Genomic DNA, 17,117 nt, shown 5'->3' on the forward strand with positions numbered 1-17,117 from the left:
ATCGCATTTATGCTGATTATTAAAAGTTCTCAATTAAAGTGACACTACAGCCATTAATTAAAGATTGCAGGAACGTTTTGCTATTGCTCCATGTAAGCCACATTCTTGGAAAACCTGGCTAAATGCATGAGCGTACAATGTCGTTCCAGATTAGCATGTGCAGTCCGCATATACTTCTCTGGGACCACACTTTCAATCTAGACCGGATTTTCGTTAAGTAAAGTCTACTTCATTTTGACGAAGTAGTCCATAACAGTGGAAAACATCGTCCATGATTAGCATTTGCCTACTGCACAGGCCAATCTTTGGCTACACTTCACGCACATGCACGGAGCCCAGTTTACTAGAACGTGGCTCGATTGATTTCTTAAGGATACTATTTGAATTCATTGTATAACATGATTATTCGAGTAATATAGTACATTTAAAGAAATTTGAGTCCAATTTAAAATGCACATTCTCAACTATTATTGCATTATGCAGACTATTTTTTTTACAAATATTGCCATGTGTTATTGATTATATTAATACACGAAGCAAAATAAAAAGTACTTAACTGGATAGAATCGTATCTTCGCCCAAGAAGCTGTCGCATAAGTGTTAATTCAGCTTTATCGGCGGCACGTTCCTTGGAGTGTAGTGTCCCCCAGGGTAGTTGTCTTGGTCCATGGCTCTACCTGACGAACGCTGAGACACTGTTTGATGTCGTTCCTCCCTCCATCACAGTCTACGGTTTTGCAGACGATCACACCGCAAACAAGCGATTCAAACCTACAACTTCTACTGTTGAAAGAACTGCCATTCAAGAACTTGAAAGTTGTGCACTCGTTATTAACAACTGGATGAACGAGAATAAACTGAAAATGAACGCATCAAAAACGGAATTCATCATGTTCGGTAGTAGACCCCAATTAAATAAATGTCAATCTTAAGAAATAGATATTGCTGGTGACACTGTTAAAGCAGAAAAATGCATACGGTATTTGGGTGCATATTTAGACGAAACACTAAATTTTAAAGAACACATGAAAATTAAGTGTCGTACAGCTATGTACAACTACCTTAAAATCAAAAACATAAGGAAATACTTAACAAAAGAAGCAACAAAAAAACTTGTTTTGTCTTTGGTAATATCCCATCTGGATTATTGTAATCTGATCTTGTATGGAACAGCTCAATGCGAAATAAACAAAATGCAACGTATCTAAAACATGTGTGCCAAATTGGTACTCGGCCGACAGAAATATGACAGTTCAAAAGATGCTTTATATGAACTTCATTGGCTACCAGTAAAGGCAAGGATAACATTCAAATTACTGGCCTTCATGTATAATTGTTCTGTTGGTCACGCGCCAAAATACCTAACAGAACTTTTAAAAGAAAAAGTACCAGCACGTAACCTACGATCTACCGTCTTGTATAACGGATGTTATGATGTGAAACGCACAAAGAGAAAAACATTCTTGGACAGGAGTTTCGGAGTTGTTGGTCCGAAACTGTGGAATGACCTTCCATCAAGCATCCGGACTTCCGCCTCAATAGAAATTTTCAAAAGGAATTTGAAAACATTTCTCTTCAGAGACTTTTACAACCTATTTTAATTTGAATAACTGTGATTTAAAAAAATAAAAAATCGAGACTCAGTTGTACGGGCTTAATTGTCACTAGGACTCGGAGGACCAAGAAATTAAAGAAATGTGCGGGCTTCTCTGCTCGAAAAGGATATTTATTGTACAAGTGACTGTTAACCAATAATCATTAGGGCTTCTTTGCTCAATGATTGAGTTACATCAACCAGCTGTCTTTTAGTCACGCTAAGGCCCTCTAGTTGTGTCTTATAGTCACACTGTAATTTTAACCTTCAAGTTGTGTCTTGTAGTCACACTTGGTCAGTCTATTTGTGACTTGTAGTCACGATATTTCAAATAAGGTTAAAACCCAAAAGAAGTGTCCTTAAGGGTGACAGATGACTAAAAGCTGTGTCAGACAGCCAGAGTGCAGAAATATCCCTTTACGTATCCTTTATGTTAATGTAAAACAGTGTCTTTATGTTGCCAAATATTTGCTAATAAAATCATTATAATTATTGTCTTAACCCTAGTTATATCAATTTATTACATATTAGTTTACTTTTACTGTGTTTTAATAGTTTAGCCGGTATTGTTTTATTGCTTAAGTTTCTAACAGCATTATTATTTATATCACACATATTTAGATCATTAATCCTTTAATTAATGTTGCATAATATTATCAATACCTCTTATTTTTTATCACTATTATGTACATATATATGTTTTGTACAACGCCATTGAATATAATTATATAAATAGGCGTTTCGTCAAATTAGCAAGTTTCAAGTTTTCAAGTACATACATGGAAAAGATTCCAGAATATACAATAGAGTTCGGTGTATTCAACGTTTTATTCTGATAATACGACGCTTCGTTTAGACATTAATAGTAACACTTTCAAACATTCCAATGTCATGTGGTAGAATTTGGTCGCTCTTTAAATAGAAATAAAGGTTTAACGAATATTTGCTTGAAAAGAAATGCCGTTTTAACGAAACATAGTTGTAAACTAGTCTAATCGTGATAATAATCATATCTATCTTTGATCAACACATTCGATAAATCTCGATAATTTCCCGTAATGGAATCAATGCGTTAAACAACTACATTCGAGTTATTTCAAGGCAGTGATCTCAGTTATAATCTTTTCATGTTTATAAAAGCTAGTTTTTAAGTACAAAAATGTATTTCTCTCGAGAAAGATTTTCTTTATCTAAATTGTTTGCAATAAAAATGCGTAATATTGATGATTTGCTTAAGATGCTAGTTACAGCTAGAGAAAATGCCTTGATGTGCATGTAGGAAATGGTTATAAAGGGCATTCAATGTCGCAAAAAGACTTGTTAGGCACACCGAAAGCCTCGTTGTCTTGGGAGACATACTATGCAAGGGAAACATAATGTCAGACCATGTGTTAAAACATAATGAATATTTAATATAAGTAGCTTTTGTCACGAAAGAAGCTCCGAGTCATTAAATAAGGGGATGGGGTTGGGGGAGAACAAATTCCGCTGAGTCAACGATAATTATGTAGCATTACCTTATTATATGTGTCGTCAAATGTCTAGTTTGCTTAGTTGGAATGAATATTTATTTCAAAACATACATGAAAAATGTGTATAGTAAGATTATTATTTTTAAACATGGAAACACATACAAAGTGTTAATGATTATATACGTAACATCGTCTGACAATAAAGCATGATGGGGTTTTGTGGATTTAATTTAAGCTTGGATTGGTTTTTGTGATCTTTCTCTTATGTGTGTATATATAGTTCCGTAACTTGCTATACAGTGATTAATTTTAAAACAATAACTGATGATGAAGCATGTCGTAATTTTATCAATCTCGATTTCAAAACATCAGTAATAATACTAACAACATAAATTTTCGAAAACCGTGTTTTGTGTCATTGAACACAAAATAAATATGTTTACATTTCACTATCGTTCTGATTAAAAGCGATGTGAAAATGAAAATTCTTTACTGTTGTTGGAACTCTGTGTTTTACGTGCAGAGAAAGAAATAATGAATGTTTAAATTCACTAAAACGAAGATGGTTTACATGGTAAAAGTTTGAATATTGAATGTCAACATCGTGCTAATGTTAAGAAAATTATAAAACGTTGAACGTGCACCAGTTCGTTCCACAGGTGTATAAGATTGCCTTATCAAAATGTGTTTATTGTCAGTTTTGTGACAACCTTTGTCAGGCGTTCATCGTGTGTTTTGTGGTTTGCGTTTTGCGTCGGCGACATTTGAATTAAAAACTCTAGAATCCTCATTTATTTCCCTATGTTCCTATAATCTGGTTAAAACATTTTTCTAATGAACATTGGAAATTGGCGAAGTTCGAAACTGGGTCAAGTGCTGTCAATAACTTGTTAATGAAAAACACAATCTGTGAAAATTCTAGAAGTCACACATTTTACCCATCATTTGCTCAGAACATTTGTTGTCATTATATGTTTGCCGAGTTTGAAATTTGTTTTGTCCACTATGAGGGAGGGGGGGGGGCTTTCAGTGCAACGCATATATGTTTAGTAAAGCCTTGTTAATACTTTAGAAGTTAAAGTTTTAAACCAATCGTCACGACGGTCAAGTTCAACAATTGTTTCGGTTCCTTGAAAATGATTGCTACCTGGGGACATTGGCGGTATTCCTTATATGGCTATAGTAGAACTGTCTTTACCCATACATTGTTCAAAGTCTTCTTGATACGTGCTTTGTACAGTTGTTCTCATGCCATCTTAACAGATTTAAACAGTATGATATTTTGTCTGCTTATTGTGGAACTTTTTCAGAAAACTGTTTTTTAATAATGTATCGGCCTAGTTTCATATAATTCACTGCAAACGCTTCTCAAAAAAGTCCATACCTTCGGGTCTCACGTGAGAGACAAACATAGGACCTTCGGTCCTCTTGATAATCTCTTTTCCGTAAACTATTATATTTCATTTTTATGTCAAACGCTTCAATTTTGCAAAGGGTTGCGATGCGCCAGTAATGCATAACATGTATTTCAATCCACATAATATAAGTAATAAGTGTTTGATAAAATGTAGTTTTTATGTTACACGTTATTTGAATTTAAGTTTTTGTTAGAACAAAAAAGACTTTATTCATATAAATTTTGAATAACTGTTGTATCATGTTTTTATTTTTTCAGACTGTGTTTGTAATAATGTATTTCTAAATGATATTTCTGTTTAGAAAACAAGATTTAACATTACGGAATAACCGAGGTCAAAGTTAAGGTATTTCTTACACAAGCATGTGATCCTTTGGAATATGATATCATTTAATATCTGAATGCATTTGAATTATACCGTTAAGGACACAAAATGCACTTTGCGTATTATGTTCTCATAAACAAATGATAACTCGGGCTAAACATTCGTTACGAATGTCAGTTGTTGACGAGAAACGATAGCAGAATGTGTAAAAGTAATCGTTTAAAATCGCAAAAACTATTAGTTAAAGACGTTTCTTACTCAGTGCGATCTCATCCCATGGGAAGAACACATGTCGAATCGTGAGTGGATTGGAAGCTATCAGATTTATAGTCCTGTTTTACTTGAATTGAAAACATTTGGTCTTGTGCGGTATTTTGAAAAAGGTATTGAAGATATTTTGCTACACAATTTTACCATAGTAAGCTGAATAATTTATGATGCATAAAGCGTATCAGCTATGAAATGCTTTTTGGTAATAAGTTACCCGCTATAATTAAGTACATCATGCTTAAGTTTCATTTCTGTAAACGTTGTATTATTATAAAAAGAGTTCGTAATAGTTTTGCAATACATTCATCGTTTGATGTGTAGACATTGTTAGCTGAGCGAATTTTTATATTTAGCAAATCTCTACCCGTTTTATTTATGCTCTGTCGATGCAGTAGTACATAGAATCCTTTATAACAATGTTTCGAAAGTTCCCGTTCAAACTGTTAGACGCTTGTTATATATAAAGGACATTGTTTAGTAATAATGATAATTATTTTTGTTCGTCATTGCTCGTGCATTCTGTTTATATTTGTTTTCATTAGATTACCAAACCCTTCTTAATACCATTAATGATTTTGTGTTTTATGATCGAATAAATGTCATTAGTAGGCGTCTATAATCGACTAACAATTAGCGCCTTGACATGACGGTTTATAGCTTAATATGCATAATATGTAAGTGTGATATTGAAGTATGATACGTATTTATCATATGTATTAGTCATATATAAGTGTAATAGCTATGTGACATATGCTATCTAGTCTAAGATCGTGTTCTGTTGATATCAGAGGGAAAGATACATCGATTATATACCAAACAATACAAAGTACGAGCAAATTAATATAAACATAAAATAAAAACTTGCCATCATACCCAAACGTTGTGAAATCTGTATGTCTTGCAAATGGTAACAGCTTCGGAATTGCAACACAGTCATTCTTTAGTCTGACAATGTGTGGTTTGTTTTCGGGTTTTCATTATACAAATACTTACACAGAATAATATATATAAACTGGAAATCAAAATTATAATAACACAATCTTTCGTTTTCTCAAATCTTACTTTCTTGAGTTAATAAAGCTCGTTTTGGGAAAACTGAGTTTAAAGCATTTTGTTTACGTGTTGTCACAGATTAGCGTGTTCAATACACACAGCTACTCAGGGGAGGACACTTTTTACGTAACTGGATTTTCTTTTAGAAAAGACTTTATTTGAACGAAAAATTAAACAACAGTGTAAAGTGTTGTCCCTGATAGTGGATTGAACAGGCTAATCTGGGATGACACTTGACTCACAAGAGTCAAGACCATTTCTCACAGAGCACGGTTCAATTCACTTCCGAGAGCACTGTTAAGTATTAATTTGGAGGAATGGTTGGACGATAAGGCATATTCTGTCATTCTTACGATTCAAAAGTTGATCGTATTTGCTAATGTTTTATTGTAGACAGATTAATACTAGAATCAAACTTGAACACACAATTCTATCGGAAACCAAATCACGTTTTGCCAATAAAAAGTATTGCCATATATTATATTTGAAAAAAAAACACGTATAAATAGCTTAAAAACAATCAATACTTGTATTTTGACGATCGTATAAATTATTTGATTTTCTGTTTGGAATTAGCCTTTATATTTCTTGACAAAAATTATATAATCAGCACGTGATTGAATGCATAAAATGATATATAAGTGCAAACATTTGGATATAACATGATGTCTTTGTAACAAATGCACTCATGAGTGTTGAAAATCAACGAGTAGAGCAGGTTTGTGCCCGCTACTTGTTGCTGATTGCAGGAAGTGTTGAAAAAACTAATTTTCTATATTTTTTCTCTTCACATAATTCTAATTGTTGTATAACACATCGACTTGAGAGTGTATGTTACACTTTCATTTAATGAATTTAATGGTGAAACCACAAGAAATAGCTTCATTTAATATTCATATTATTCATTTGTAATGCACGTGCCTTTCAAATTTTATTCCTTGGATAAACATTGTTATTGTCTTCAAAAATGTCGAAAAGGGAGTTATTTTCTTTGTTTTTTTCGACCCCAATAAATCAATGTCACATTTTGTTAACATGAAACATTTTGTTGCAAGTCGAAATGTCGATTCTATTTATTTCAGCCAGCCGAAAAATGATAACTACAAATCATTGTATATGCTTTCTTGTTACCAACTGAATAAGTATAGGATATTAGGATTTGTGATTCAGCGATTCATTGACCGCGTAATCCATCTCTAATGTATAATCGGAAATGTCTTGAGATAAGGTTTGTCAAAAGCATACAATGTCAAAAGATGCCTGCGCATAATGAATGTCGAGGCTGATATGCGCCTCGTTAAAGGAAAACTGGGCTTAATGCATGTGCGTTAAGTTTCGTCCATGACAAGCATGCATGTGGACGACTCATTCCGCTTTTATGTAACTTTTCTTTTAAAGGAAATCTAATCGAAACGTTAATCAATTTGTGTCTTGTTCTGAGAAAACTGGGCTTAATTCATGTGCTTAAAGTGTCGTCCCAGATTAGCCTGTGCAGTCCGCACAGGCTAATCAGGGACGACACTTTCCACTTTAATGGTATTTTTAGTTTCAATGAAGTCCCTCCTTATCGAAAATCAAGTTAAGGCGGAAAGTGTCGTCCCTGATTAGCCTGTGCGGACTGCACAGGCTAATCTGGAACGACACGTTACGCACATGCATTATGACCAGCTTTCACAGAACAAGACACGTGAAGATTTTGATACGTCCTTGATAAGCATGTGCGAACTGCACTGGCTAATCTGGAACGACATATTTCGGACATGCCAAGTTTTCCTAGAACGAATCTCATGTTTTGAAGTGAGAGTACGATGATTCATAACATAACTTGTCGATCCTGGTACTACATTTTCAAGCACTATATACTATATATATATATATACAAATGTATCTTAACAAAAACTGTAAAGTTGGTATTAATACGGACAGTTACATGCATATAAGTTGATATGTTGGTGAAAAACAAATACACACAATGTTAGTAAGCTGCCTAACAGCAAATGCATCGTTCAATGTCATTAAGTTTATTTTTCTAAATAGCTTCTCGCTTCAATGAACTATTTCGATTAGATGTAGTCTTCTCTAATTAAAATTCGAGTATTTTAGGAAAATGTAGCTCAGTTTTCCAAGAACATGCTCATATGATTTCAACAAAATTAAGTACACTCGCTGATAAATCCCGTTACTGCAAAACAGATATTGTTGTCAATTTATTGCCAGTTATTTGACAGCGATATGCCGTTAAACAAGCAATTCGAACAACACATTCAATATCACTTGATTGGATACATGTTGGTATTGTTCTCATATTCCCATGCGTTCAGTCAAATTGTTTCACGCGACATTGTTAACGATAAATATGGGTGTATCAACTGACAATAAATCATGATGTAATTTTTATTTCTTTAATTAACAATCCCATGGGTTTATTGTCCCCCATTTTCATTCTTGATAGCGACCCAATGATAATATTATTTTACTAAACACAAATTGATTTTGATAGCCAAAGCCTTGTTTTGTAATCCTTTGTCTGAATGGGTATCATACACAATAACCTTTATCCAGCCCCATAATGCAGGCAATTACCACCATACCGAGTTCTAAATAACCAACTTGTCAAGATCTTTTAAGAATGTAGGAAAATAATCTATACTTTTCGTAAGAACGTAGGCTTCCGAATGTTGTAATCTTACATTTCCGGAACGATAAAAAATAATTAAACATCGTTCATTTGTATATTATTAACAGAAACAATATTGTTATATTAGTTTTGATGGTGCATCACATTATTAGTCTTTAACTGCTTTAAACTGATAAAAAACGAGTTGGTCGTCATACATGGACAGAATTTTTTTAATATTGTTTCGTATAGAAGTCTTTGGTAGAACATGGACATTAAATAAAAAATGCACATAAACAAATGTGTGCGTGTTTAGTCAATTGTATTTATGTATTATATTTGTAAGACCACTTGTACTGTGATAGTCATAGTTTCGACTTAAACGTTATAACACGTACACTTTAGACAATCCTCTACATTAACGGTGTGAAAGATATATAAGTGGTTGTTAGCAATAAGAATTTGTTTTTATTTCACATCGATCAATTGATTGTAAATGATGTTGTTGTTGTTAAGATTAAAATCTTACTGTATGAAAATCATTTATATATCTATAACATCAACTATCACTTTCCGTTTGAAATAACCATAAGATCCATATTAACCCTGCGACCAATCAATAAATCGCAAAGAAATAAAAATATAAAAAACATTTAATTTAGCTGTATGCATATCATTGTGTTCACTATAGAGTCAGTGATATATTGTTGACAATACCCGTATGCCTCATATCAGCTATTCTGCACGCACACAAGCAATTTGTTGTCTGACAAGACCCCCAATAAATCAGTACCACATTTGCTTGACATTTGAGAGATTCGAAATGTCACATTTAGAGTGTGTTGGAATGCATGATATCTATAATGATAAATCCATTAAAAATGCTTTTAATGCATTTGGGGCTTATTTAAATGGTCATTGATATGCTTTTATAAATACTATTATTTTCGCATGTTGGCATGTTTCATTGATAATATTAATATTCCTATCCAAGTAACATTTACTTTGGTATAAACAGAAATCTTACCAAAATATACAATATATAAATATAGCCTTATATATGTACAACTGTTAATTCTTGGAAAACGGCGTATTGAGCAGACATTAATAACACTTCAAAAGCCAAATGCCATGCGTTATTATGTTGATGGATAATTGAAATATTAATGAAGATTTAACGATTGTACGAGAGAAACGACCGATTAATGAAACATATTAAGTAACTACTCGTGTTATGTCAGTAGTTATTTGTTTCGTTATCATACGCAAATGATGATTCTCTATTATTCGTAATGTAATATATGTTTAAAACGCTTATGCTCAAGGAGTAAATGTGCGTGGTAGAGTTTCTGGAGCTTCATTGTTAGAATTATATAGCGGGAAAGCCAGAAAATGAGTAATGGTGATTATGGTCCTGAGACGCTACTTTCAGCAGAAGAATATGAGCCGCTTTCTTTAAAAATGAGGTTTTATACATGTGCGTAAAGTGTCGTCCCGTCTTAGCCAAAGCAGTCGGTACAGGCTTATCAAGTACAATACATTCGTCTTTAATGGAATTGATCGTTTAATGAAGTCTCTATTACACGAAAATCCAGTCTCGGAGGAAAGTATTGTCGCCGAAAAGCCCTTGCGGATTGCACAGACTAATATGGGAAAACATTTTTCTTAGAGCGAGGATCATATGTAGACATGTGTCTGAAAAAAACGATAAAAAGAGCACTCAACAGATGACTTGTTTAGTGTACCGAGCGCTTTGTCCTCTCTTGAGAGCCATACAATTGAAGCGAACAATAATGTCAGAAAATGTGTTAAAAACTAAACGGGCATTTAATATCAATAGCTTTTGTCAGGAATGAAGCTTTTAATGATGACGTTAGGGAGATGTCGGTAGAGAAACATTTAGTCAATAATTACAATGTAGCATTCACTTATCCTTTGTATCTTCGAATGAATACGTATAATTTGCTCTATCAATATTTATTACAAAACAAGCAAGCTAAAAAAATTTAACAGTATGTTCTTTTTTTTTTCATGGCAACACATATAAAGTGTTAATGGTTTTTATAGGTAAATTCAGCTGACAAAAAAGCATGTTATTTTGTTGATATAATTCAAGCTTGGATTTGGTTTCTGACCTTTCTCTTTTGTGTACATCATAATTTGCTATAATTGAAATGGCTTATGATTAATTGGGATACATCAACTGAAAATAAAGCATGACGTTTTTTGTTTATCCCATTCGTATTCTTGAAAGCAACATATACTATGTAATAGTAGAAACCATCGCTTTTAGAAAACCCTGATTTCATCTAATTGTCAAAAATATTTATATGGGCCGTGCTCTGTGAAACAGGTGTTAAATACATGTGCGTAAAGTGTCGTCCCAGATTATCCTTCATAGACCGCACAGGCTAATAAGGGACGACACTTTCCAATGTTATGGCATTTTCTGTGTGATGAAAGTCTCTTCTTATCAAAAATCCAGTTTACGCATAAAATGCAGTTTACGCAGAAAGTGACGTCCCAAATTAGCCTGTGCGGACTGCACACGCTAATTTGGGACGACAATTTACGCACATGCATTAAACCCATTTTTCACAAAGCACTGCCCATATGTTAACATGTCTCTAACGTTCTGAGCATGTAAGAGATCCAAATTAATATTCCCGACTGTTGCTGGAACTCCGAGTATTTAGTGCATAATTGATTTGTTCATTGGAATCAACTGAAACAAATACGATTACAAAGAGATAATTTGAAATATAATGTTCTGGTAATGCTATTGTGACGACAGTAACCAACAAATTTACGTGCACCTGATTGATGCACAAAAGTTAACGGGTAAGCTCTCCTTTGCGCATTGGGCTCATGTTAAACTTTTGTAAATCGTGCGGTTTGCGTTGTTTGTCGTCGACATTTGCCTTAACACAACTCTTGAAGCTGCATCTAGTATTGTCCAAACTATATTAAACTTCGTCATAACATTTGTCCAAATAATACCTCGGCCTAGTTGAATCCTGGGTCACTTGCAGTCAAAAAATAGTTCACTCAATCGAGTGAACCTTGAAGAATTTTACAAGTAATATTTGGCCAATCATTTGCTTAGAGCATTTGTTCACATGATATTACGGCTTAGTTCGAAATTGCCTTTTGTCCGTTGATAAACATTCCCACCAGAGGGGGCAGTTTTTCTTATATGCTCAGAGTTATTGTTCTCATGATATCTCGGTCGAGGTCGAAAGTTGTTCCGGCTAATATAAAACAGTGCCGCCAACGGCGGGCGCTTACCCTTATATGACTATAAATTATAATAAAACTTTTCTTAAACATTTTTTGCCAAATCTTCTTGGTACTCGCTCAGGGCAATTGTTTTAATGATATATGTGCTGGGTCCATGTTTGAGACGACTGAAACACATGGCGTCCAGGTAGGGATAGTTTTCCGTATTTGTTCTGTAAATCGCTGTACTAAAACATTGTGAACAGTCTAAATGCATGATATAAAAAAAACTATTTATGTATAAATATATCGACTGTGTTCTTAAATGATTTATTACAAAGCTTCCCAGAACGGCACAGGTCCATGAGGTAAAAGTTAAACGACCAATCAATGGTTTTTGGCCCTCGTTTTTAATCCCTTTTCAACTATTATATGTTTTTATATGTAAAACGCTTGACTTTTGCATAGGAATGTGATTCACAACAATCGATCCAGAAATGCGACATTTTTGGTAACCAGCATCGGATGTACACAATAAACTAAAACTACTTGTCATTGATAATGACTGCAATAAATGTATTTGTATACACTTAACTAAATAAATCATTTATGGAATTCGTACTGATAAAGTATACGTTCGATTTTGTTCGATTTTTTTGGAGTCTCGCTCTGAGAAAACTACTTTAAATGCATGTACTTAAAGTGTCGTCACAGAATATCAAGTCCGCACATGATAATCAGGGACTAAACATTTCGCTTTTATGGATTTTTTGTTTTGTTTAAAGAAGTCCCGAATTAACGAAAATCCAAAACTGAACATGTTCATCTAGGACGACCCGTGATTCACATGTGTTAAGCTCAGTTTTACCACAGCGAGGCTCATTGTATCGGCCTTTTTTCAAACAATTGTTTTGCTTGTTTGTTTGGCTGGATTTTGCGCCTTTTTTAACAGTATATCAGTTTTATCAACAGTTATGCAAAGAGTACAATCAGATATATCAGAGAGTCAGACATCAGTTATATCCGTTACATCAATATAGCAGTTGTGTCAGTTATGTCAGTTATATCAGTTATATCAGTTATATCACGACGGTCAGTTATGTGAGTTATGTCACGTACCGTATCACGATGGTCAGTTATGCGAGTTTTGTCACGTACCGGTATATCACGATGGTCAGTTATGTGAGTTATGTCACGTACCGGTATCACAATGGTCAGTTATGTGATTTAAGTCACGTACCGGTATATCACGATGGTCAGTTATGTAGGTTATGTCACGTACAGGTATATCACGAAGGTCAGTTATGTCAATTATGTCACGTACCGGTATATCACGATGGTCAGTTATGTCAATTATGTCACGTACCGGTATATCACGATGGTCAGTTATGTGAGGAATGTCACGTACCGGTATATCACGATGGTCAGTTATGTGATGAATGTCACGTACCGGTATATCACGATGGTCAGTTATGTGAATTATGTCACGTACCGGCGGTATATCACGATGGTCAGTTATGTGAATTATGTTACGCACAGGTATATCACGATGGTCAGTTATGTGAATTATGTCACGTACAGGTTTATCACGGTGGAAAGTTATGTGAATTATGTCACGTACCGGTCTATCACGATGATCAGTTGTGATACTCAGACGCTGATTGCTTAGCTCATTAACCAGTTCTAACTGCAAATACATATACCAGTTACTGACACTCTTGCCTTTTTGAATCAGATACATTGTTTAAATTACCATTGAAATGATTTGATGAGCAGTCAAACACAAGGCCGGTCGGGTATAGAACCCGCGATACACGGTTTTCTAGCACTGCAAATTGCGCTATACGGCCCTTCATGACATTTTGTAAATATACTGCTCGTGATTATAGAACTGCAAACAGCCATGTTATTTAAAGTCGTTGTCGGGACAATGCGTTGATTTCGAAATCTCTATGTAGTATCGCATGCCATAAAGCTATTCATATGCATAATTCCGCATTTGTTTATTAATATATCGCGTGTGGTCCTTGCATATCTCAAATAAGTATGGATTCAATGTGTAATTTCTTCTTTTGTTATGGCTGAAGTTTACCATTTTGTCCTTTAGTCCATTAATCAAATGACAAAGCCATATTAATTAACCCATGTATGCCTAGTGGACTCTCCCATCCTTCTAAATTGGATTTATTTTTTTTCCAAAATTAGGGATATCTAGTATATTTATTTCTTTATATTTAAAATATTTATTACAGAAATTCCTTTCAGCAAACAGCGCAGACTCTAGTGGGACGCCGCATCATGCGGCGTCTCATCTGGGTCTACGATGTTTGCCAAGGCCTTTTTTCCAGACGCTATGCATAAATGGGTTTATTTACATAAACTTAAAACAATTTTTATGAGATTGTATTGTGTCATATTGTAGCTTGATAATTTGGTGTGGCGGTGGTGTTTTATTTGTGAAATACTATAATGTATGTAATTAGTAATTATAAAATATAACAAACTTGCTCAATTTATACAAGCAAATATATACATACATAAATAAATCATTAGGTGTATAGTCTAACATTGTTTTGTTTTTAGTTCAAGTGTTGCGGTGTCGGCGGCCACACGGAAGAAGAAGGGTTCCGCGACTGGCAAAATAATCAGTATTATAACTGCTCCAAGACGAATAGGAGCGTTTACAGATGCGCAGTACCTAAGTCATGCTGTATATTTAAGAAGGTAAATATGTGTCGAGTTCTGGGAAAACTGGGCATAATGTATGTGCGTTAAGTGTCATCCCAGATTAGCCTGTGCAGTCCGCACAGGCTAATCAGGGACGACACTTTCCGCCTTAATTGGATTTTTGCTAAGAAGAGGCTTCAATTAAACGAAAAATGTTATAAAAGCGGAAAGTGTAGTCCCTGATGAGCCTGTGCGGACTGCACAGGCTAATCTTGGACGACACTTTACGCACATGCATTATGCCCAGTTTTCTCAGAACAAGACTCATATGTGTCGCGTTGTGGGAAAACTGGGTTAATTGAATGAGATGAAAGTGTTGTCTCGAAATCTGGGACGACACATTTTGCTAGTATGGAGTGTTTCGTTTACATTTGCTATTTTGAAGTTACTCTGGACGCATATGACATAAGGCGTATTACCACATGACCGTTGTCACTTGTCTTGTATAAACCATATAACGGCAAATACACGTCCTGATGGATGTTTTCGTGTTAAACAAGTATGATCAGAGTTTTACTAATTATGTGTTAAAATATTAGTGCCCCAAAGTGAAATATGTAGAAAAAAGGAATAAGTGGTTTGAAACGTCTCCGTCTCTGTTTGCAGGGAGATCGAGTCAACACCATGTGTGGGTTCGATATGACAGACAAGCCGGTAGGTCTGGGTTTTTTTTAAATTATGATTCACGCGTGCATAGTGCTGTGTCTTAAAGTCTATACAGATACCCAAAGGCATTTATTGTTATGTACATACAAAGCATGATGGTTAAACCTACTATCAGTAGACATGAGCCTCACTCTGAGAAAATAAGGCTAGATGAATGCACGTTCGTCAAGTATATTCAGTAAGCAGACTGCACAAACTAATCTGGGAGAAAGTTAATACTAATGCATACAATCCCGTTTTTCAAGAGCGCGGCTAATAACTAAGGTTGTTTAATTTCTTGTATACATTGATTTTTTTATTAAGCAATATTCGACATTACTGTATTGGCTTTAACATTCACGAACATTGTGTTCGCAAGATTTATGATTAATTTTCATTATCCGTGGGATGTTTTAGAGCCAATTGTTCCAATATAAATAAGGATTGGTATACCGTTATACGATATTGCATTAAGTTTAAGGTGTTGACTATGTTTGAAGCACTGATTCCGCTGTACGCGCGATATAATGCAATATGATGAACGACAAGAAGGAAAGATAACTGATGACGGTTTTATCCATATGGAGGCATCATTTAGTTCCCTTGTTCTTTGCGATTACTTATAATCACATGTGCACTTATTTTTGCTTGGCTTTTGCGACAATGAATATGAATGTTCAGCGTTGTAGGTAAGGCAGAATCGTTGTGATAAAATATATTTGAACAAGTATAAATTATTGTACTGCCAATTTTTAATTATTTACGCATAAATGGTTTCTTAAGATTGTATATCAAGGTGGCTTATACTCTGTATTTGTCGTGTTGTTAATTAATTGTTTACTGAAGATCGCTTGCGTTTACATCGGTATAGTTGTCATAATGGTTGAGCGTGAGCGCGCTTGCGTTTAGATCGGTATAGCTGTCCTAATGGTTTAGCGTGAGCCCGCTTGAGTTAACATCGGTATAACTGCCATAATGGTTAAGCGTGAGCGCGCTTGCGTTAGGATTGGTATAGCTGCCAAACTGGTTGAGCGTAAGCGAGCTTGCGTTTTGCGTAGAGATCGGTATAGCTGTCAAACTGGTTTAGCGTGAGCTCGCTTGAGTTAGATCGGTAAAGCTGCAATAAAGGATAAGCGGGATCGCGCTTGCGTTCAGATTGGTATAGCTGCCCTAATGGTTTAGCGTGAGCGCGCTTTCGTTAAGATCGACATAGCTGTCATAAAGGTTTAACGTGAGCGCTTGCGTTAAGATCGGTAAAGGTGTCATAGTGGTTGAGCATTAGCGCACTTGCGTTAAGATGGGTAAAGCTGTCATACTGGTTGAGCGTGAGCGCTCTTACGTTCAGATCGGTAAAGCTGTCATAATGGTTGAACGTTAGAGCGCTTGCGTTAGGATTGGTATAGCTACCATAATGGTTGAGCGTAAGCGCGCTTGCTTTAAGATCGGTATAGCTCTCATAATGGTTGAGCGTGAGCGCGCTTGCGTTAAGATCGGTAAAGCTGTCATAATAATTGAGCTTGAGCGCGCTTGCGTTGAGATCGGTATAGCTGTCATAATGGTTGAACGTGAGCGCGTTTGCGTTAAGATCTGTATAGCTGTCATTAGGGCTGAGCGTGAGCGCGATTGCGTTAAGATCTGTATAGTTGTCATATTGATTAAGCGTGAGCGCGCTTGCATTAAGATCGGTATAGCTGCCATAAAGGTTTAACGTGAGCTGTCCTTATTGTTGAGCGTGAAAGCATGCACTGTGTGATCTTGTTTGACCTGTAGGTTCATCT

At 35.1% G+C, this 17,117-nt stretch overlaps 1 protein-coding gene across 1 annotated transcript in view; it reads left to right on the forward strand.

Moving 5' to 3' along the window:
* The window catches only part of LOC127843163 (uncharacterized), a 99,249-nt gene that overhangs the window by 75,673 nt on the left and 6,459 nt on the right, over positions 1-17,117 (forward strand). The window contains exons 4-5 of the mRNA XM_052373022.1: positions 14,551-14,691; positions 15,301-15,348. Of these exons, the coding sequence (XP_052228982.1) occupies positions 14,551-14,691; positions 15,301-15,348 (189 nt within the window). The remainder of the gene's footprint in view (positions 1-14,550; positions 14,692-15,300; positions 15,349-17,117) is intronic.

The sequence above is a fragment of the Dreissena polymorpha genome, chromosome 8 (genome assembly GCF_020536995.1).
Source record: "Dreissena polymorpha isolate Duluth1 chromosome 8, UMN_Dpol_1.0, whole genome shotgun sequence".
In the NCBI taxonomy this organism is placed as follows: Eukaryota; Metazoa; Mollusca; class Bivalvia; order Myida; family Dreissenidae; genus Dreissena; species Dreissena polymorpha.